The sequence below is a fragment of the Aphelocoma coerulescens genome, chromosome 2 (genome assembly GCF_041296385.1).
Source record: "Aphelocoma coerulescens isolate FSJ_1873_10779 chromosome 2, UR_Acoe_1.0, whole genome shotgun sequence".
Lineage (NCBI taxonomy): Eukaryota > Metazoa > Chordata > Aves > Passeriformes > Corvidae > Aphelocoma > Aphelocoma coerulescens.
In genome coordinates, this window is record NC_091015.1 from 85,934,434 (window position 1) to 85,957,070 (window position 22,637).

Consider the following 22,637-nt stretch of genomic DNA (forward strand, 5'->3'; position numbering starts at 1 on the left):
GTGGAAAGTCCTCCCGATGTGCTCTGACGTTGAAGCAGTCCAGCAGAGAAGAAGGGAAAAAAAATTGGAGTCCCAGGAAAACAAAGTTCAACTCTCCAGAGGAAAAGGAGCTGAAAAACTGGCCAAAAGCTGACTGGAAAGTAAGCAAGCTGGGTGCTTCCCTCCGGTCTCACTCTCCTGCTGCAGCTGAATGCCGAGAGCCATCTCTATCTCTGTGTCCTCGAAAAACATGGAAACAAACTGCAAAACTCTTTTGAAAGTTTTGTTGGGTTTTTTCTCTCTCCCCTCTCAGGCTCAGTTTAAAGGCATAGAAAGGCATAAAACTAATTTCTGGGCATAGAGCAGCAATAGGGAATACAACATTAAGACACCCCAAGACACCCTTTTTTTTTTTTTTTTTTTTTTTTTTTTTTTTTTTTTTTTCTTTTCTAAGATAAGTGATAAAAAAGTTCACTATATTGGGATTGTTCAGAATTATTATACTCTTTCTCCATTATATTCTCCAGAACTGTGCCTAGGTAGTTCTTGGGGGAGGACAGGGTTAAAAGCAGAAGAATGGTGAGGAGGATGGTAAATTCCCTCAAGTGACCTTGCAACTGGGAAGGCCAAGGCCTGGAGAATAACAGTGTAGGAGACCCCCCATATAATACCTGCTGCTGTTTGTCCTCTGTCAGTTTTGTGAAGCAGAAGTTCCATGTAGAGATGATGTACGTGTTTTGAGAGATTTGGAGACACTCTGACAGACGTGCTTTGGGAGACGTTTCTCTCCCTGTTTTGGGAGAGAGATCAAAGCAGAGATCATAAAAAACACAAAAAGCATGGTGGTAAACTAAACTTGCACAGGCCCTTGATAAATATGTGCAAACAGCAGGGCTGCTGTCCATCAGGATGGACTGAGCCTGATGGTGCCTGCATTCCCTCTTGGGTGCCTCTGCCCAGTGTTGCTTCAGCATCCTCTGGTTAGTGAGTAATGAAATAACTTTACTCTTTGCGTTTCAGACATGGGTTTGTGGTTGTTCCAGCTGCCTGCCTGTGTTGACTCAACACAGTAGTTCATTGTTATGTTGTGCAACTTATTATGATCTGTCCACTTTTTTGCTATATCCTGCAAATTTCAGATAGTTTCTTTAACTTTTTTTTTTTTTTAATATTTTGATTTTTTTTTCTTTAATTCAGCAGGGAGGGTTTATACTCTATAAATTTTAACAAATTAACTCTATACTTGTTCATTCATGTCATGCAGAAAAATGCTGGGTAGCTACCCTGTGAAACTTAACTCAGTATATATAATCAAGTAGGAAAGAGTAATCTAGAAGGGAGAGTAGGGTGCCACACATAATGGAATGCTCAGGGTACCTCACAAGGTACAGTATAAAGATTCAACTAACTTCTGCATGTTCACAAGTCACCTACCATTTTGTCACTGCTGCATGTATAACCTCTCCCACAAAATTTTAGCGACAGAGGTAAATTTAGCTATCTATGTAGAGAACTGCCATAATAGTGCGATACTCTCAATGCCATACTGTGAGAAAAGGTGTATTCACTGTATGTAGAGAACTAAGAATTATTGTTAGCTATCCGTGTAATCTGATTAATACACAAAATCCTCACTAATAAACAGTCAAAATTGTTATGCAAGATAACTTACTAATATCTTCTGCCTTTTCTCTGGTGTTCTACTCACCCTTTGAATGTTCCAGTCTGTCTTAAGCCTGAGGGCTTCACTCTTCCTTAAGAAGACCAGGGAAAAATTTTGGTGAGGCATTCAGAGATTTTTACATGGTGGAGGACTATATTCTTCACAGCAGGGGAACTGGGAGGAGTGAGTTTTGATACCTTCTTCCTCTTCAATTTAACATCAGCTTGGAGCTACATTTTTCACGTTTTTGATTTCTGTCTGCTTAACTAGAGTTTTGGATATCCAATTACTGAACTACCAGTGGGACACAGATTGCATCTTTAACCTTCCACTTTAAATTTAGTATAGTGCATGTTCACTTGGGTTTTTTTAAAAACAATTAGGATTTTTAATACATAAGTATTATTAAAAATAAGACATAAGGTATGCTTATATATAGTCTCTCTGTAGCACAAAATATCAACTTTTCTAGCTAAAGTTGTAATGATCAGTATTCCCTTTTCCTTTTTTTTCTCTGCTTGTTTTTCAGTACCTTTCTCCCCATGAATTGTGAAAATAACAGAAAACACTCCTTTGAGTCAAGTAGTTTTGATGTTTGGGAAATATGATTAGTATTACAAATTACAGTACCTGATCCCTGAAATGTTAATTGTTGGGGTTTTTTAATTTAGCATTGAACTAGGTATATTCAACTCAAATTTCTAACCAGATCAATGGTTGCACGACTTCATAAAGAAGACTGGATTATAAAGTTAAAAGGTGTAACTGACAATAACTGCAAATTCCAGTTGTAATTTAATAACTTGAAGTGTGGTCACTGTGGTGTGCAAGGGTTCTGCTGCAGGCTATGAAATAAGCAGCTTATTGACAATTTACCAATTATCTTCTTAGTTCAGAACCAAGCAATTAAATGATGAATGACTTTAGTTAACTTCATTGGGATATAATACATAAAGTAATGAACATAAATCTATAATACAAGGAGTGATGAGATTAGAATCCATTAAGAATTGATCATTTGACAGAGCTAATTTGTTTGTTTCAAATACTACGAAAATTCTTCATAAAAATGTATTGTCTTCTTTTCCCTTAAGGAATAGCTTCCACCAATAGGCTACACATACAGAGGGAAAGATTTGTTGTGTTTTGAGTTATAGTCTCTTGCAAATCTGTCTTTTTAAACTACTTGTTTCATCGCATGATGCTCTAAAGCATTAGAACTTCTGATTTTGATAAAGATATAGGAAATAAATTAATACAACTAAATTATTTGAGTTGAAGGGTCTTCTGAGACTCAGTGAAAATACAGCTTTTTCTGCACTTAGCTGTCTTGCTACTTCTACTTTTACTAGCTTGTTAAATGGTCCCTATTATTTTAAAATGTAGCCGGAGGTTTGAATTTAATTTCTGACATCATAAGCCAGGAACAAGAGTTCTAATGAAAGAAAAGAGCCACCTTAACAAGCTGCTTAATTCAAAGGAGAACCAAAATGGTAGGAATTATGTCTCATGGCTGATGGCCATAGGAACTTTGGCTGTAGGCTGAAGGCTGTAGGAACTATGATAAAAGGTCTGCAGACTGTGGTAATAAGTCTATACCAGTGGCTGGAGAGGGTCCAAAAATTTGGAGAAATCAGATAGAAAGTAAGAAAAGTTTCTCACTGTGGCTATATAAGAATAGCTCTATTGGCATCAACTCTGAGAGCAAGAACTAAACAGGAACAAAATATGCTCTACTTACTTCCAGTGTAATAAAATTAAATATTGTTCTCCTCATGAAATTCCAACACAGTTTAACCTAATTTTTCAAAAAGCATCTTCAGTTCCAAAAATATCTTTCTTTTATACAAACATAGCAAAAAGGATTGAAAGACAAGATTAGAGCTGTGAGGGTCTCCCAACTGAAAGAGAAATGGAGAAAAAAGGAATGGCATTGCATAAATATCTTCCCTTAAACAAGCTTTTTGAAATGTCACACAATTAAAATTCAGTTCAAGTTTGACCAAGGTCAAATAAACAACAAAATTCTTGTTGGCAGCTATCCCAGGCAAATTTTTTGTTGTTCAAATTTGCTTTTCACAAGAGAAATTTACTAAAATTTCTTTATTAGAAAAAATTAAACAATCTTATTAAAATTAATATTTTAAATTTAGTTCTGCTGAATTCCAGAAGCAACTATACATGAATGCCAAAAAATAGACAAAAAGAGGACATAATTTAATATAGAAATAACATCCTTGGTGTAAAAGTTCAGTCTCTTGAAACAGTAAGTGGAACTTTGACATGTGCATCAGTTAAAAGAGTTCATGGTCCATCTTATACAGCTGTTAAATCTCATGAGTTTCAAATGGCATGAAGTATGTTTTAGTATTGGATAGAGGGGTTGCATGAAGCAATATATAGTATTTTTCAAATTTTGCTAGAAGTTAAAAATCAGATTAATACATTTGGAGTGGCATTAAAGCATTTTCTTCTAGGTTTTGCGAGATATAGAAGTGATCAATCTGTGGAAAGTACTGCCTAATGGTTTTTAAATTGTTACCTGAAAGCTAATGGTGATTAACAGCTTCAGTGATGATTGATCCATCTCTTGCATACTGGAAATTGTTCCAAGAAAACTCATTAAAAATAATAACTAATAACAAAAACCTGTATAAACAAGAGCACAAGTTGGGCACAATGCTCTTCTGTAGTAATTTTAATGTAATTTAGAAGGATATTACACAGAAATATGAGCATTACACAGGAGGATACTACACAGAAATTGGACATAGCTGATAGATTTCTAAAAGCTTTATTTTTCCCCCCCCCTTGTTTCTTTTCTATTGTGGCAAAAATTCAAGAAGTGATCATCAGGAAGAAGAGGTAGAGAGAAATTTGAGGAGAAAGATTGGTGAAATAGTTTCATTTAGAACTATTTAAAGGTATTTTAAACTCTTTAAATTATTTTTGAAAGGAATACTTGAATCCAGCAAAACTATTAAAATTCTTCTGAATTCTCAGACCCTCTCCTAAGATAATTTTTTTGCCAAAAGTTAGACAGTTTTTCAACTAGTTTTCCAGGGAATTAAAAAGAAACAAAAATGAACCAAACAAAAACACCAAAAAAAAACCCAAACAACAAAAAAAACAAACAGATGAAAAATGTTTCTTCCTCCATTGATTCTTCCAGCACAGAATCCAGATATGCAGTGTAGTACAGAACTCAGATTTCTGTTTAATTTCTGTAGTTATATATTAAAAGGTTTCCTTCATCTAGTTGTCTTCAAACTTTTCCTTTATACAGTGCTTTTTATTTGTTTAGTCTGTTTTTACTTTTTTGCTAACTTATTTTTAGAGGTAAATGTTTTGCTTTAGAGTAGACTACTATCAAACTCATCACATTTAAAGCAGGCAACTGAACTCCAACAGGAGTCTCAAAGGAGGGAAAAGGCCTTGCTGGTATGTACATCCATTAAGCAGCTGTGCTTGCCAAGTCCACGTACATTAGCTACTTTTGTAAGTTTAACAAATTTCATCTGAGCTTTCATTCTGCTGACCTAATTTAACAAGAAGGAAATTCAATAAAAACCCCTAATATTGAAGCATTATTTCCCAAGAGGCATTTAACAACAGTTCTACATCAAATAATAATGTGTGGATAATGGAATATATGTACTGATGGGACAAGAAAGTGAAAAAAGGAAATAAAAAGGAAAAAAGCCCCACCCACACAAAAAGAGAAAAAAAAAAAAAAAAAAGTAAACTCTATATTCCCTTTTCAAAAAGACCCAATAGTTTTCCAAATTTTAGGGAAACTGAGAGATAAAATTTCAACTTTGAATTTCTTATGGTTTTTGAGACGAAACTTTTCTAATTATCTTAGAATACATGTTAACCCTCCTCTCTCACTCAGTATACCTTTGTCTCGAACACAAGTATGAGTTGAGATAAATAATTTCCAAGGTAGAGGACCACATCTCCAGTTTGTACATGCTGATATAATTCAGCACATGTTATTAGTAATTTATATTAGAATGGATTGTTCTGTGTAGTAATCAAAGTTCCCAAATCAAGTAAACGTCAAAATTTTAGGAGAAAGGGAAAAGGGGTAAATGAAATGGTACATAACTTGGTGTTTATTTAGACCAGTGGAAATGGGTATCTATGTGTTACTAAGAACTGACTTGGGGCCAAAATCCTTAACAGCAGTGGCTTTTAGAAGTTGTTTGGACTTCCAAATGCTGGGAGAGAGGGGAAAATGTTCTCCTGAGTGAATACAACTTGAACACAACAACTGGTTCCTGAAAAGAATCTGTTCAGTTATTAACACACCTGTACACACAGGCACAGAGTTTTTAAACTATGTCACTTCATAGTCTACCCACTTTAAAAATCCTGACATTTTATTATAAGCTCTTGTAATCAACACAGGCTTACTGGAAATAACTTGAGTAACACATTAATATCAAACTGAAACACACAAAGAATTTCCAGAATTTTTACATATACCTTCTTTGAAAAATAAAAATATTTAAGATGACAGTGAATTACAGTATAGTGTTTTGCAGAACACGTTACTTACCTATTTAAATCAGCAAAGAGGAAAAAAAACCAACCCAAGCTTATTACTACTTGAGTTTTTTGCCACATGTGCAAGAATATACAAGGAAATGCAACCACCATCCATGGTTTTTTATGGATATGCTAGAAAGAATAGCAAAATGACCCTGGTTAAAGTTTGCATAACTTTATTTATTTATAACACGCTATTTAGATGAAAAATCATAGGTTTTTATGATTTACTGAAGGAAATAATTACCAAATGGTCTCACTAACAAAAACTGCAACTATTTAAATTTTGGGATAGAAGTAAAGTGAAGAGAAATTGTCTAATTTCTCTTGCTGAAATAACATCTCATGGTTCCATTAGATGAAGGAAGAAATAAAATAAAGCAAAGCAAAGAAACAAAAGTGGAGACAAAAAAAAAAAAAAGGTGAGCTGGGAGAGGCTTGCCTTTTCCGTGTGATATTTCCCACAATGAGATTAAGTTCAATATTTCAGGATATTTGGAAAACCGGCCCTCATGTTTTTAAAAATGTTTCCTACAGTTTAAGGCTAAGCTCACATCACTCCATATTACAAGACCATCTGAAGACCTTTCTCTGTTTAAGAGTTTGCTTCTTGTCATGTTGTAGTTCTTCTGATGCATATGATATTCCCTTTTACCATTTAAAATACCCTGGAGAACTGGTGTTTTACCATTTGTAATTTCTAAAACTACTTTATGTTAGAGTTTCATGTCTCTTGATAATAAGATTAATAAAACACTGGAATTCTTGTAAATGAAATTGGGTGGAAAACATTTGAAGCAAAGGCAGCAGTATTTAATGTGTAAGTTTCAGCAATATTAATCCACCAGTCTAAATAAGGAACACTCTTGTAAGTTTCTAAATTGAAATTTTTTAAATGGCACTCTTACTTTTTTTTTTTAGGAAGTATTCTGACAGCAGCTACCTAATATATTCAGTGTTCTCCCTTTATGGATAGACTTTACATTTCTGACCAGGTTGCTTTCTATGTCATGTTTTATATGAAGGGTACAGTAGCAGTGATGTTGGAGACTAGTGTTTGAATGCATTTCAACTTACATCGTCTCTTCTCTATTTACTTTCAGGATTTGTTTACTGTATACAGTTCGGACATGAGCTGCTGGAAATTGCTTGGCTGCAACAGAAACTAGAGACATAAAAAATAAGAGCCAAGGAAAACAAAACCTTACGCTCCATTGCCGACTGGCTTGAAGAGCATCAGCAGTGGAGAACTATGACAATACAGCAAGTCCTATTACTTCTGCTGCTCTGGATGTGGCTGCCACATCCCTGCCATACAGAAATGCTGTTCAGAAGGACTCCTGATCTCAAACCCAAAACCTTTGGAGGACGTGCTTCAGGGAATGATGGGAAAGCAATTCACCGCCAGAAGCGAGGCTGGATGTGGAATCAGTTTTTTCTTTTAGAGGAATACACAGGATCCGATTATCAGTATGTTGGCAAGGTGGGTTTCTCATAAGGTTTTCTGTATAATTTTCAAGTGTTCTTATCTTTCCACAGAAGCTTACCTTCTATGTTTTATTCTAATGTGTAAGGAGCAGATTTCCAAGCAACATATATACTGTTTCTCCTACTAGAATCACTAACTTAATGTTGCTAGTTAGAATTATTGATAAATAGTTGAAGGAAACAAATGAAATTAATTTTGACAGATTAGTTTGTTTCAGCACATCATACCGGCCAGCAGCCCACTCAGTATGTCTTTGTTATCAAAGTGTAATATTTTATAAATCATTATAAAATAATTTTCCAACTCTGAATATTTCATGTTTCATACAAGATATTGCATCTCTTTCTATGCTCATGTTTGAGGAATGCAACCTATTTTGAAGAAAAATATTCTTCCTCTTTACCTATCCCTGAAAATCATTTAACTTCAGGGAATAAAGTTCATTAGCAAACATATGATACAATCACATGGTTAGGAAGTGAACTGCAATAGAAGACAGCAGAATGGCACATGTGACTGCATAGCTTACTAGAGGTGTACATAAAGGACACTGGAAGTGTCCTTTAAATTATTTTCTGTTGGTGTTTAGGTTTTCCCATGTGATTTATTGAAAAATATATAATGTATACCACCATAATAATATTCAAGCAGGTACAAGATATTAATTCAAACTGGTAATTTTCTTGAAAATGAAAGGTAGTGTCAGCAGTAATGGTGCAACTTAGGATCAATTATTGGTTCTAAACACAGAAATTCAATTTTCTATAAAGCAGATTTTCAGTATTTATGTGATTTTGAACTTGAAAAATACTACAGTGAAATTCTGACTTTTTGAAAATCATGGAATCACAGAGCAGCTGGTTGGAAGGCATGTTTGGAGATCACCTAGTCCAGCTCCCATGATCAAAGCAGGATAAGCTTGAGCGTCCTCAGGACTATGTCCTGTCAGATTTTAAGTAGCTCCAAAGGTAGAGGCTCCATAATCTTGCTGGGCAAACTATTCAAGTGTTTGACCACCCACCCAATAAAAGGTTTGTTCCTATACTTAAAGGGAATTTTTTGTATATCACATTGTGCCTGTTGTCTCTTGTCATGTTGCTGAGCACCACTGAAAATAAACTGGGCCTGTTTCCCTCACTTCTTCCCAACAAGTATTTATATACATTTATAAGGTCTGTGCTGAGCCTTCTCCAGGCTGAAAAATCTCAGCTTTCTCAGCATCTCCTCATATGAAAAATGCCCTAATTCCCTATTCAACTTAGTGGCTATTTGCTGGACTCCCTCCAGTAGTTCTTTACTTCTCGTCATGTGGGAAGCCCAGACCTTGACACCAAAGTACAGACATGTCTCACCAAGGCAGAGGAGAGAGGAAGGATCATCTCTCTTGATCTTCAGGTGATGCTTTTCCAAATGGAGCCCTGATGACCTTTGCTGCAAGGGCACATTTCTGGCTTCTGGTCAGCTTGCTGCTCAAAATGACACCAAGGTCACTTTGCAAAACCACTACCTAGCAAGTTGGGCCCCAGTATGTACTTCTGTATGTGATTATTATATCATAAAACATTTTGCAGAAGAATTAAGGACACTGGAGGATTTGTGAAAGGAAATGCTTATTAAAACTTAGGAAATTTAAACACTACGCAAAAATTCAAGAGTGCAGGCTTATAAATGAGTAAGTTTCCATTTTTTATTTGTTGCTTTGAGTCTGTAATATTAGCACTAGCATTTAAATAATGCAACCATTTCCAAAGCATGTTGAGAGTCTTGTAAATAGCCCCTATATTTATTTCATACAGTTCTCAAGTGTAAAGTCAGGACTCCCAAGTGTTCTGAAGCAAGTAGGCCAGTTCCTCAGTCTGGATCAGATTGATAGCTTACAAAAGTTGACCTTACCCACAAAATAAAAAGGGTCACTGTATCAAAACACTATACTATTGTAGTGAAAATATATTGCTTTCAGATGTCCTAGGAAATAAACAGCTTTCCAGGGCACTCTGAACTTCATATTATTTAAGGACCTTCAGAAGCATGCTGATTATTTTTTTTCCTATTGTATTATTTTTGAATACTTATGATTTAAAATCACAAAGTGGGAGTGGTGTTACTTAATTTTCTTCCAGTCATAAGTTAAGGAATACTCTTCAGAGGGGAATGGGTTAACACTTTTTAGACTAACTCACCTGCATTAGAAAAAGAGCTGTTGATAAACATCAAACTATTTTGGCTGAGAGAAAATAAGTGTTTGCAAATGTGAAGTGATAAGTAAAGATAAGTAACATGACAGATTAAGGGTACAGAACTGAGAAGAAACTTGATGAGCATTTAAGGCAACCCTTTCATCTATTTTGCTCTGCCTAGACTAAAAGAGTTGTTAATTTGAGAAAGAAAATTTAAAATTAAACTGAGTATACAAAGTTGCCCTGTAGCAATTTTCTGACAAGTTTGGGAAAACACATATAAAATGAAAAAATAAAATACACATATAAAATGAAGAGTATCATAGCATGCTATTTGTTCAGGGAGAGTTTTACACAAAGGAAGATAATGGAAAGAGATATAATTATAAGAGGAATTAAAAATAGATTGTTACATTAATGTTTTATTCTGATAATCCAAATTCTCAAATTATTAGGTATATAAATAATTACAGTTTTAAAATTTTCTATATAAATGTTATAGTATCTATCTCCTTTCCCTTGTTTTTGCACTTACGTTTCCAACAGCCATCTCAGTTCTATACTCAACATATTTCTGGATGTTTCCTTTCACCTGATTTTATCCAGAGACAAAATTATTTTGATAGGTGGGTGACATAAAATGCCACATTCCTGTTAATTTCTCTGCGACACGTTTGAAGATGGTGTTGGGAAATTTGGGAGATAATAGGAGCAAAAGTTAGAACTCAACAATTCATGGCCAAGGACTAAGAGAGAATTTTTGTGTAATTTCTTCAATGGAAGAATCAGTAGCAGGCAGGCACTTTCAAAGGTTCATCTGGGTTTATGGTTTACATATTTTGGTTTCTGAGCTCATGACTGATACAATTTTTCTTGTTTCTTAACCTGCATGTATATATCTGTCAGGGAAACTTGAGAACTGTTGAATATCACAATACTCTCGAAACAAGTGTCTACAATTCAGAATGCAATTTAGGCATTCATTTATTCACTGTTTGGGTCATCTTGAGAATGTTCAACTAGAATAATACGATGGAAATGAGGTTCAATGAATGAATGAATGGGATACATAATCCCATAACAACGGAAGTATTTCTTATTTAAGTCAACTATCCTTGTGAAATGGTGGCAGAGTACATATTGACTGGTTATGGACATTCCCAGGTTTCTTTAGATCAGTATTTATTATTATCACAAGAAAGTGGATGATCTTCCTTTCCTTCATGTAATACACAGCATCCTTAGGGCAGAAATCAAAATTATGTAAGTGATTTTTGTATATGCAGAACCTCAAATAATAATTCCAACTGTATTTCTTGTAAAAGTGGAAGTAATGAAAAAGAGCCATGTTGAAAACCAAACCTATACATATATATTGTACTATTTGTCTTTGAGGTATCTTTGTAAAAATATACTAAAAGAAACTCTGAGTAAAAGTGGTCCTCCTAGTTTCAGATAAACAATGCAGGAATGTTCAAAAAGAAGTAAAAATATCATATCAGAAAATATCAGAAAATACACTTTATTAATATTATGGAAAGCTGATTCATAATTTTTATTTCTATTATTACTATACAGTTCCAAGGCCCATTTATTATTTTTCAAATAAAGTGCTGCAAGTATAAAGTATTACGCATTTTCAAACCTTTCTGAAAACCTTCAATTTACTTTGAGTATATCCAGAGAAAAAAATTCTTTTAAGTCTAAACTTCACTTTCTAGTAGTTTCCACCTAAAGGAAGCACTACTGTGCATCAATAATATCTTAGTACTGCGTGATTCACAGATAAATTCTTTATCCACATTGATGTTCATTTTCTCCCCTTATTATCTCACCAGATCTTGTCAATTGTTTAGTTTTGCAGATATTTTCCCCACTTAGCTTTCTGACACAGATATTGACTTTTTCTAGCAATTTCCATTACAGTAGTTTTATTGCATGAAGGATCAACTGACACAAATATTTCAGTGCTTTGAGAAACTGAAGTTCTTAGTAACACTGCAGTGCTTTTTAGTATCTCAAAGGATAATTTATCTTATATTTGCACATAAATGTATGTAAAATTTGTGTGTGTCATAGTGGAACTGTTACCAGAAAGGATTATCCTGGCAGTATTAACTATCACATGCTTGTAAGTGTAGTCATTATCTTTGATGGTGTAAAGAGCAGAACATGTCAACCTCACTTAGTTCCTTTTCACTTTGAGAATCCCAACACAGACATGATTCTGAGGAAAACACTTAGCAAGCTGTGCATGCATGACACATTTTCAAGAACAGCAGTTACAGCTTTAGTAACTGTCTAGTGACACTGTGGGTGATATACCATGTAACAGTCATAAACGTGTAAGGCAGCAAAGCCACAGATGTTGCTTGTATTTTTCTTTCTGAGGAAGCAACTACCAAAAGCACTGGTTTTGGAGAGGGTAATACAAAATATCATGTTTTGATTTCAAAGGATTCATCATCAGGTGTGACACACAAAAAAAAAAAGATCCCAGTGAAGTGATGCTGTTGTAGTGCTAAGGTGAAGATTTACCAAATCCTTTAAAAAATCTCTGCATTTTGGTTTCTGAAGAGTGTTTCTACCATAGTTCTTTCTTTTGTAAAGACATTTGCTGCTATGAGAGACTAAAGAGTAGGACTTTGAATTGCAAATGCTAAGGTGCAGGCTTAATATTTGGTGTGAAGATCTGACTGAGAGATATAAAATGCCTTTCCTTTGAGGTGAAGGTAATCAGCTCCGTGGCACTGAAGTTCTGCAGAGGTTGAATTTTCAGCTAGAGCAGAATCTTGTGACAGAGATCAATTAAAATGTATGGAAAGGGAGGGAAAATATTCTGCAAACTGAATAAATGAATAGTGATCTGTCAAGGTGAAAAGGGGCAGCTAGTCCTTTAGTAGTTTCCAAGTGAGGTGGTTTTGGTGTAACCCTACTGGAAGCAAAGCCCAAGTTTTTCACAGCTGCGTATCTTCAAAAACCTTATTGAAGATACTTCAGTGTGGTGAAATTGACATTTCAGACACAACAACATTTAGAAATGTATTTCTTTCTCAGCAAGACTTAAAACATAGACTGTGAAGAGGGTTATTTAAGGGACCAATTCATTTCAAGCATATGAAAGATTGCTTTTGGGGGTACATGTGTGGCCTCCTAGATATTTAAGAACAGGTCAACAATGTCAGAGAGAAATATTGCTTTCCCATAACATCAGAGACATCAAAAGCTTCCCGTAGGATTGCCCTGAAGGCTGATTGATTCTTAGTGAGTGCTGAGAAAGGTTCATTCTCAAAGTCTGTTGGGATTCAGTTTAGTAGGAAGTTTATGACTATAACTGCTTAGATTCATTTTCTGTTTGCAAAAGGACTATTCCTTTGGAAACCTCAATGTATGCCAGAGGCTCTGATTTCTTGCTTCATGAAACAGCAGCAGAAGGTAGTGGTGACAAAGAGCTAACCAGGCTGAATACTAAGGTTTTATTCTCATAAATAATGAATTGTTTGTTAGCTACTGTTCTGGATGTACCCCTACAAGACATTGTGTTTTGCTGGATGACACAGAACGGAACTGACAGCTGTTGAAGAATGCAAAAGCTTTTTAGTGTCCATAAGTATTTTAGTGATGACCAAAAGACCCACAGTTGTTGTGTGCCTGAATTCAAAGTCAGATATACTTGTTCAAAGACTGTGGCTTCACAGCCCTGGACAGATGTCTGTGTGTATGCTTCTTTAAAGTGTTGTCTGCTCAGAAGGAAAGAGGGATTAAGTCACTTGAGTAGGGTGTACTGAGGACATATTTAAACCAACTGCTTAAGGGGATGATTCCTACTGTCCAAATTATCCTATGATGTTTTTGCTCAGATGTGCCACATACTGTAAATGAAAGACCTAAGTGAACAATCCCAGTTGCCTCTTAAGACTGGTAACATTTTGGAAAGCATGAGGAAGCACAGAGACCTACAATGAAACTCCAGTGTTTCACAGTGAAATAGTGCTAGAATGGATTACCATCCTTTTAGATTTTGTTTCATGTGTGCAAGCCACATCCAACAGAGCTGAAGGTAGATGTTCCAAAGCAATTTTGCCTTTCTTGGGGAGTCCAGTGTCAGTATTTGTTCTCTCAGTGAGAAATGCTGGATGTGTTGAATGTCTGCTTCAAATTTGTCCTTAAAGATCTAACAGGCAGATTACTTGCAGTGTGCTTTTCCTCTAAAATGGTAAAATCAGTAGGACTGTTTATGCAACCAGAACCACCTAGCATTTCAAGAGCCATGTTTCACAAAATCTGTAGGGCCTCATCAGATGCTGTCAAGGAAGGAAGTCATGAAGGCAAGAAGGCAGGAAGGCAGGAAGGCAGGAAGGCAGGAAGGAAGGAAGGAAGGAAGGAAGGAAGGATATAGGCAAAGATACCAAAATTAGAATGAAAAGAACAAAAAAGGTGAAACAACAGGCTTACTAACACTGGTGTCATTTTATTTCTACCATAGCAGAGAAGATCTGGTTTGACAGAACTGAAAGGCAGAGTGTCCTATATTTTTATACTGTATGACTAGGACGCAAGGGAAAAACATCAGAGCATGCCAATGCTGGTATGGGTGTTAATAGGAAAAAGACTTTCTGGCTAACAGTGTTAATCTAGTTTTAATCAAATGGGAATGTTTTCATTACCACGTGGTATGATGAGAAGAGGGAAGTTCTGTGGGTCCAGGATGCAGCTGCATCAAATCTTCACAGGCAATGAAGTTTGTGCCAGTTTCAGGCTCACATCACATATCCATATACAGGTAATTTCCAGAGGACCTTGTGTCACACTCATGGCAAGTGATTAATTGGTGAATAAAGTGAACCGTGGTTCCAAGGCATAAACCATGCTCTGAGATTCCAAGGCTCCTGTTATGATCCAATTATTGAGAGATATCTCTGGTCAAATTAAGGTGCAAATGAGACCATATGCCTAAGTCAACAGTGTGGATCTTATTTAACAATATAATGTGAGGTAGAAAGATACAAAGAAATAGAAAAAAGAAGCAGGGAGGGGGAGAGAGAAAGAGAGAAGACTATAGTCACCACCCATGGATCCAGTTACATCCTCTTGGTCCTTCTTTACCCTGGGCTTCTTGGTGGTGGGGTCCCAAGCTCATTCAAAACTTTTCAACATCTCTACATTTTTCAAAATAAAGGAATTAATGTTCATTGGCTGCAGTTTTCTTATTCTGTTGGCGTAGCGGGTTGGGTTGGAGAACACCAATTGCTATCTGTGTGTGACCTTGAACAAGCTGCAAACTGCTTTGAAAAAGTTTTGCTCAGTTTTTTCCTTCCCCCTCTCAGGCTCAGTTTAGAGGCATAGAAAGGCACAGGATTAATTTCTGGGCATAGGCAGCGATATGGGATACACATCATAAGGTCACCCCAAGACAATTGGTTAAATTATTCCCTCTCTTCTAATGCCAATTAGTCCACATGCTCAGTCCTTTTCTTTTGAATCAGTGATTTTTTTGAGTTGGTGGGTCATGATCTCCCCCTGCCAGAATTACCTTGTACACAATCAGAGCAGATTCAGCAGAGTTGCTGCTTTTTCTTTCCTTGTGGTCCATAAATTCTGTGTTCTTTGTGTTCAGTATCAGTGATGTCCTCTTCTCTTCCAGTTTTTTTAACCTCCCTACATCTGAGGTAACACTTGGAGAACAGTGCCACCTTTATCTTATCTCAAGTTCCTGCTGTGGGGCTTCTCTTACAGTCCAAGTTTTGGGTATTCATGGAAGAATGTTTGGGTAGGCTTAGGTGGTCATTGATGGTCACACATGCCATCTGTCCCATAACTTGTGGTGGTCTTTGTTTGACCAGTGATACATGTTCGAGCAGTTGCTTTATACAGTTTGCCACAGTGGGGATTTTGGTCCAGATGTGTTAACCAGGATGAGCTAACCAGATCTCCCCTCTGCTGGGCCTGGAGTTCACGCCATCCTGTCACTGTCTTCTGTGCTTATCTCATGGCAAAGTCCTTCCATGGCCTTAACAGTGTTCAAAACAGGCAACTGTGCTCTTTAAGTCCTTACAATTCCAAAAAGAGAAGCAAGTCAAAAAACATAGAAGAACAGTGAGACACTGAATTGCTTAGGTAGACATATCTGTATCTCAGGTAGACACACCTAAATGTGCTTATAGACAATAGTTTGCAGTTAAACACTAACCTTAGTAGAAGACCTTTTTCACTTCCATGGGTAGTTTTAGGCATACTTTGCATAGTTTTAAAGATCGTGGTAACTGCAGGAGGTACAATCAAAGAAGTGGGATATAATGTCTAAAATTAATTTTGCTCAGCTTTCAAGCAAATAATCATTTTATAATCTGTTCTTATATCTCCTTGGCCTCTATAGGACCGTAAGTGTTATACTTAACAAGTTTAAAAATTTTAATGGACTTTAATTGGAATCTGCAATAGATCTTGACAAAAATGAGGTGGTTTTAATTTTTTTCCCTCTACGGAAAACAAACTAAAACAGAATGTGGGAGGTGCAAAGTAGAGGAAGATACTCATGGAAATTTTAAGTTCTCCTAAACAAAGTTATGAATCAATTGAAAATTAAATTAATTTAATAGTTCTTCCTGACCAAAATGACCCTTTGGAGGCATTTTAAAGCTTTCTGTTTCAAGCACAGCTTTTGCATACTAAAATTGGTATGTTTAATTTTAAGGTAAAGCACTAAAAAGTATTTCTTATTTGCTGTCATATTTCAGGGGCATTATTTTGCCCTCCCTTGGCCAGGCTTTCCCCGGGGCTCTCGCCCGCCCGCCCGTGGCTGAGGGGCTCAGCCGTGCCCTGCGCTGGGGCCGCTGCAGCCGCTGGCACCGCCTGGGCCCGGCCCGGGCAGCCCCAGCCACTGTGCATAGGGAATGCCCAGCAGAGGCCCCAGTACTGCCGCTGCCCCTACCCAGGCACCTGCTCTCTATACGATAACATGCTTAGCTCACGTATATTAAAACAGTTTTTTATTATTTCCTTGTCCATGTGTCAATAGTTCTCAGTATTGTAGAATTACATGCTACGTTCATACTCAATCTGCTATGAGTGCTTCACAAATACCACTATCAAAAGAGTGTGGGTGTTTCACTTAATGTATTTCCAAATCCATCCATCTAATTCCTTTCAAGTACTTTACCCTTATGCAAAAACTTTGCAGGTCTACTCATAAACTAATGCCATTATGAGTAGGGACAAGTAGCTGAATATTTTTTCCTCCTCTTCTGTCAAGTAAATGGAAGAGACACATCTAATGGTATTAAGTGCTTCGAGCTAGCATGGTAAATGGAAAACACTGGGAATGTATGAATAGTAGAACCACAGAATCTCCTGAGCTAGAAGGGACTCAAAAGGATTGAGTTCAGTTCCTGTCCCTGCACAGAAGTACCCCAAGAATCACACCATGTGCCTAAGAGCATTGTCCAAATGCTTCTTGAGTTCTGGCAGTCTAGCTTTACCTAAATAATTTAATGAAAACTATCTAGGTTTAATACAAGAGGGAAGAATATTATTTGACTTCTCCATTTTTCTTTTGCACATTTGATACTTGAGTCCCAGCCATTTATCAATTTGATGAGAAGTGGTAAATGAGACTGAGGGGTCAATATGGTTCTGCTAGTCACTGAGCGAGGTTTCCTGCCACTGGCTTTCTTAGTATCTGAGAAAACTATTTTAAAATGGTAGATTTTAATTTTTCTCATAGTAGTCTGCCACTTTGAAACTGATTTCTAAAATAGAGAATTCTCATCTGTGTAAGCACAAACATCTATCAGTTGTTAGGAATATTTAGAAGGAAGACAGTCTAAATTACGGACATACTTCCAGCAGGTGTAAAATCACAAATAGGATACATTTTGCTGTCTTTATGAAGACCAGCTACAGCCCTCTTGGGTGGTTTTCATTTAGTTTGTATCTGATTATGCATTGTACTTAAAACAGCATCATGCTTCAAAAGAGTATAAGAAACTGGGAAATGGTTTAATCTGAACTCTCCAGTTCCTTTCAGTTCAATTTATCTTTTGGTTTTAAAATTGTACCTGCTTGTCACAAAAAGATAGTCCAAAAAGGAAAGAACTGATAAAACTGAAATGATTTATATTCAAAGCCACAACTCAGAAAAAGTAGAGTCCACTTCATCACAGTACATTCATTCACTCAAGGAATTAAAAAACATAATAGAAAAGAGAGCTTTACAAATGTTTGACCTACACCTTATTTGAACTTATAAATGTGTAAATTGTCAATAATTTCAGCAGCAATTCAAAGGCTGATTCTCCTTAGGTTTTGGGGTTTTTTTCCTTCTCTTGATTTTTTTTTTTTTTTTTTAAATCAGATGCAGATGACCTTTTAAATATCCTGTATACACAGATAACAAGGAAGATCTGGGACTAATACTGTGGAAAAATTGGTGACTTGCAACAAAATACCCATGAGGGAGAAAGTTCTAAGAAGTTAAAAGTTGATGTTTACCCTTTTAAAATGTCTTCCTGCTGGAAGGTTTTTGTTATATTTATAAGAGTGTTTTTGTCTTTGAAGAGAACTAAAAATAAGCTGAAGCATGCTAAACCATGACAAAAGACTATAATAGTAAGTTCTTCCAAAGCCTCTAATACCTTCTTTTTTGAGGCAGTAAGTATCTGAATTCCCTGAAGACAGAGTAGGATTTACTTGCAGGGGTAAATAAACATCATTGTCCAACTCATCAGTGTTACTTTCTCAAACAATTATTTGTTTCCTGAGTTTCTCAATAGCTATTTACTTCAGAGCATTAAAGGAGGACAAGACCACTTTGTCCTTTAATTTTACAATATTTTGATCTGTAGCAATTTTAAATGTATAACCCGAGATCAGTTCCTATACTCTTCAAGCCTGAGAACAGAAGCTGTCTTGTTTTTATTTCAAAGATTCAATTCACAGACCATCCAGTTGACTGAAAGGCACGTACAAAGGTACCTTACACATCTGAATACACTTCAGAGCTTAGAAAATTACTAGTGAATAGTTAGGAGGCTTGATATTCTAAAAAGGCATGCTTGAAGAGATTTATGCAAAGAGCTTGATGGAAAATATAAGCTGAACTAAGAAAGATAATGTTCTGGGATATTCATGGTATTGTAGTTTTTAAAACTATGAAGTTGCAACAATTGCTGCACTGTAAACTCAGATGACTGGGCATGCAAAATTTGAGTGGGAAAAGATTCCATACTTGCAAGGACATTAACAGCTGAAGAAAACCTTGGTGCTCAACAGCAATTCTGTTCATCTCCTCTGTTCTCCTTATCAAGGTTGTAGAAAATCTTTGCTTCTTCATATTGGCTTGCACAGATACTCTGTGCCTTTCTTCTGTTTCCTAGATCTGTGGCCTACAGTCCAGTTATGCTACCTGGATTTAGAATTTTTGTCTTACACACAATGCAGACCCATACCATTAACTTTTCTGGTGACATTTTTATTTAGGCAGTAGTGTAGGTGCTCTCCCTGCCTCTGAAATTTTATTCCTTCAATCCTGCCTTTCCTTTAAACGTGCCTAAGTATGCATCTCAAAGCAGTTGCGGGGGAAGACATAAGCATATTAAGCTTACTCTTGGTGTAAAGTTAGGAGTAATCATACTGTCCTTCACTGCCAATGTTTTGGTGATCTGAGGGTTTTTTAGGTCCTGGTTGGGTTTTCTTTTGTTGAGAATGTTTGTCCTTTCTTAATAATTCTCAAGCAAGTACTCTTTCCTATCATGTAGTTTAGAAACTGGTTTATGTTACCAAAGTTCTTTTCTTGGTTTTATTCCTAAAATGTTTTAATAGGTTTTTTTTTTAGTAATTATATGTAATTTAGAAGTACATATGTTACAATATAGGGATTAATAGAATAAATTATACTTGATATACAGAAGATTACAGTAGTAATACAGATTTCTTCTTTCTATATTAAGAACCCCATCCTCTAATGGCAATGTTTGCGTATCCATTTTGAGGTATGACATTTGCTGTAAAGTATGCATAAATTCAAATTTTTGAGGCTCCATGCTGATGATTGTAAATTCCATTATAAATGGTATCTTTAGGAATTAGAAATATTTAAGAAATGTTATTTTGGAGTGAATATAATAATAAGCAACTATTACTGCTTAGCCAATCTTGGATAGAAATTATCTATCTTAATACTAAATTATTAAAATTATATTGATATTTTAAGTTTTGGTAGTGAAAAAATTGACTAATGCAACTCTGTGAGAGGTGAGGTTAATTGGGAGAGAAAAAGAGAGTTCTATTTTTTAAATTTTGCTTTAATGGGTAGGAATTTAAAGAAATGTCATGAAAATCCATTTTGAGAAAGGAAACAGGAAAGAAAGATAGAATAAGGCAGTGTTCCAAGCCATGTTATTAAAATTTAAGAATAGTTTTAATTAAGTGAAAGTACTTGTAAAATGTGAAATAATGTGGCAAGTAGAACATGTGAGCTGCAGGAGAGGCCACTTGGGTAGAGCCATACAGCAAATAAATACATATATGAGGAGACAGAAAAAAAAAAGACCTTTTGTTAATTTACATGGGTTTTTTTACTTAAAAATTTTAACAGAACTCTCCATTCCTCTGGTACTTTTAAAATACCTATCCCTTGTAAGAACTACTGTACAGCCACATTTTTACACACTGTTGCTACTGAAGATGCCATACAGGACTTAGAAATACCTCTAGCAATCAGCAGGGTATCTTAGGTCATTCAAAAAGGATAATGAGACTGCTGTATAGATAATACAGTTGGAATATATGGAAACTGCTTAATTACCTATTTAGTTAGGTCAGGTTATGTGACAGACCATTTTCTATTTGTCAGGAGTGGCATGTTGTCTACTAAAAGCCAAGTAAAAGAAATAGAATAGCTAGAGGACTGCTGATGGCTGTGACACTGGAAAGAGCTGCACAGGATTAATCAAGGCTCATCATTTAAGAATAATGGAAGAGATTTCAGTAATACTGATGTATTTCCTAGGAAATGATAATGACATGCTATAGAAAACAAAGTCATTAAAGGAGTAAGGAATACTATTTCAAGTGCCATGTAAGTCTGTATGCCATAAAAGAGAAGTAGGAAGTTTTCCAGGGATAGTTTAGAATTCTTTTTACTGTGTAAAGAAGAAAGAAGGAGTAAATAACACACAAGGCAAGAGCTAAAGCTCTGTGAAAATGAACTAATTCTGGGGGAAAAAAATGGCAATGTAAATAATTTTTTTTTGTTCTATAGACAAAATATAAAACCCCACACAAAGAAAATGAAACACCAGCAGCATAACAAATATAGTGTACTTTATTAGCAATTAGGAAAAGGGAGATTAAGTAAAGGGTGCTTTTGATGTCTTACAAATGTCAGTAAATGTCACAGAAGCTTTATGGAAATACTGGCTGGGCCTATCAGCTGATTACCACAGTTCACATAAGTTAGAAATAATCTTTCATCAGTGATGTAGTCCACAGAACACGTTTCTTTTAAACCAGCAATTAACATTGCAAGGGAAAATAATTACTGTGGAGTACAGTTCTTAATTTGTATCACTGAAGATCAGGAAGGGCTTTTTGTCCCCAGTAAGAGTATTTGAGGAATAGAGTTCACTGGAGCTGATGATGTTGTCTTTTATGTATACACACATAACATACAGTTCTCTGTGTCATTTGTGCCAGGATTTATATCCAAATCTGGTTGTTTTGCTATTTTGCACTCTGATAGTGGAATAAAATATGCTGCTTTGGTAGGAAAAGTTTAAATTGTAATTATAGCTACCTACAAAGTGTTAATAGAAGCATGATTGAATTCAATTAAATTTCATCATGTGATTGTAATTCTCTATGATGTGCCCACAAGATGTCTACAAGGCACCATTGTGGATAAATCCCCAAACTCTCCAGGACCTCAGTATGCTGGGATTCCAGTCTTAAATGTCTATATAGTAAAGCATGAGGTGTGGGGAATAAACACAGTGAGTTAAAGATCTGCATACAGCTGCAGTACCATGGTTTCATTGGGATTATGGATATTTGGTGAGATGACTTCCTTGACCGGAGTGTTGCAATGGTGGGATACAGACTCCTTAGGAAGGATGGGAAGGGAAGACAAAGAGAGGGAGTTGCTCTTTATGTGAGAGAGCAGCTAGAGTACATGGAACTCTGGGGATGGGAGAGGAGCCAATGGAGAGTTTATGGATTAGGATTAAAAGGAGGACAGGCAAAGGTGACTTTATTATGGGTGCTTGCTATAGGCCACTTGATGAAGAAAAAAAAGTGGATGAGGCTCTCGAAAAACAGATAGGAATGGCCTCATATGCACAGCAGGTTGAGAGAGGGGGTCCTCCCTCCCTGCTCAACATGTGCAAGGCCATGCCTGGAGTCCTGTGTTCAGTTCTAGGCATCCCAATACGAGAGATGAACACTCTGGAGAGAGTCCAGTAAAGAATGATTAAGGCAGTGGAGCACCTCACATACGAGGGAAGGCTGAGAGAGCTGCAACCCTGAACACCAGAGGAGAGAAGGCTCAGGGAGATCTTATCAATGCACACAAACACCTGAGGGGAGAGTGCAAAGAGGACAGAGCCAGCCTCTTTTCTGAGTTGCCCAGTGACAGGATCAGAGGCAATGGGTGCAAACCAAAAAGCAAGAGGTTCCTCTGAACATCAGGAAACACTTTTGCCCTGTGAGGGTGACTGAGCAGTGGCACAACCATTCTGCAATGTAACTTTATGTAATAATTTAAATTACAACTCTTTAT

General features: G+C 36.2%; 1 protein-coding gene across 2 annotated transcripts in view; it reads left to right on the forward strand.

Moving 5' to 3' along the window:
• The first annotated feature begins 7,448 nt into the window (after nucleotides 1-7,448).
• The window catches only part of CDH10 (cadherin 10), a 61,138-nt gene continuing 45,949 nt past the window's right edge, over nucleotides 7,449-22,637 (forward strand). For both annotated transcript variants that reach the window (XM_069005889.1, XM_069005890.1), the window contains exon 1: nucleotides 7,449-7,679. In XM_069005889.1, coding sequence (XP_068861990.1) covers nucleotides 7,449-7,679 — 231 coding nt within the window. The remainder of the gene's footprint in view (nucleotides 7,680-22,637) is intronic.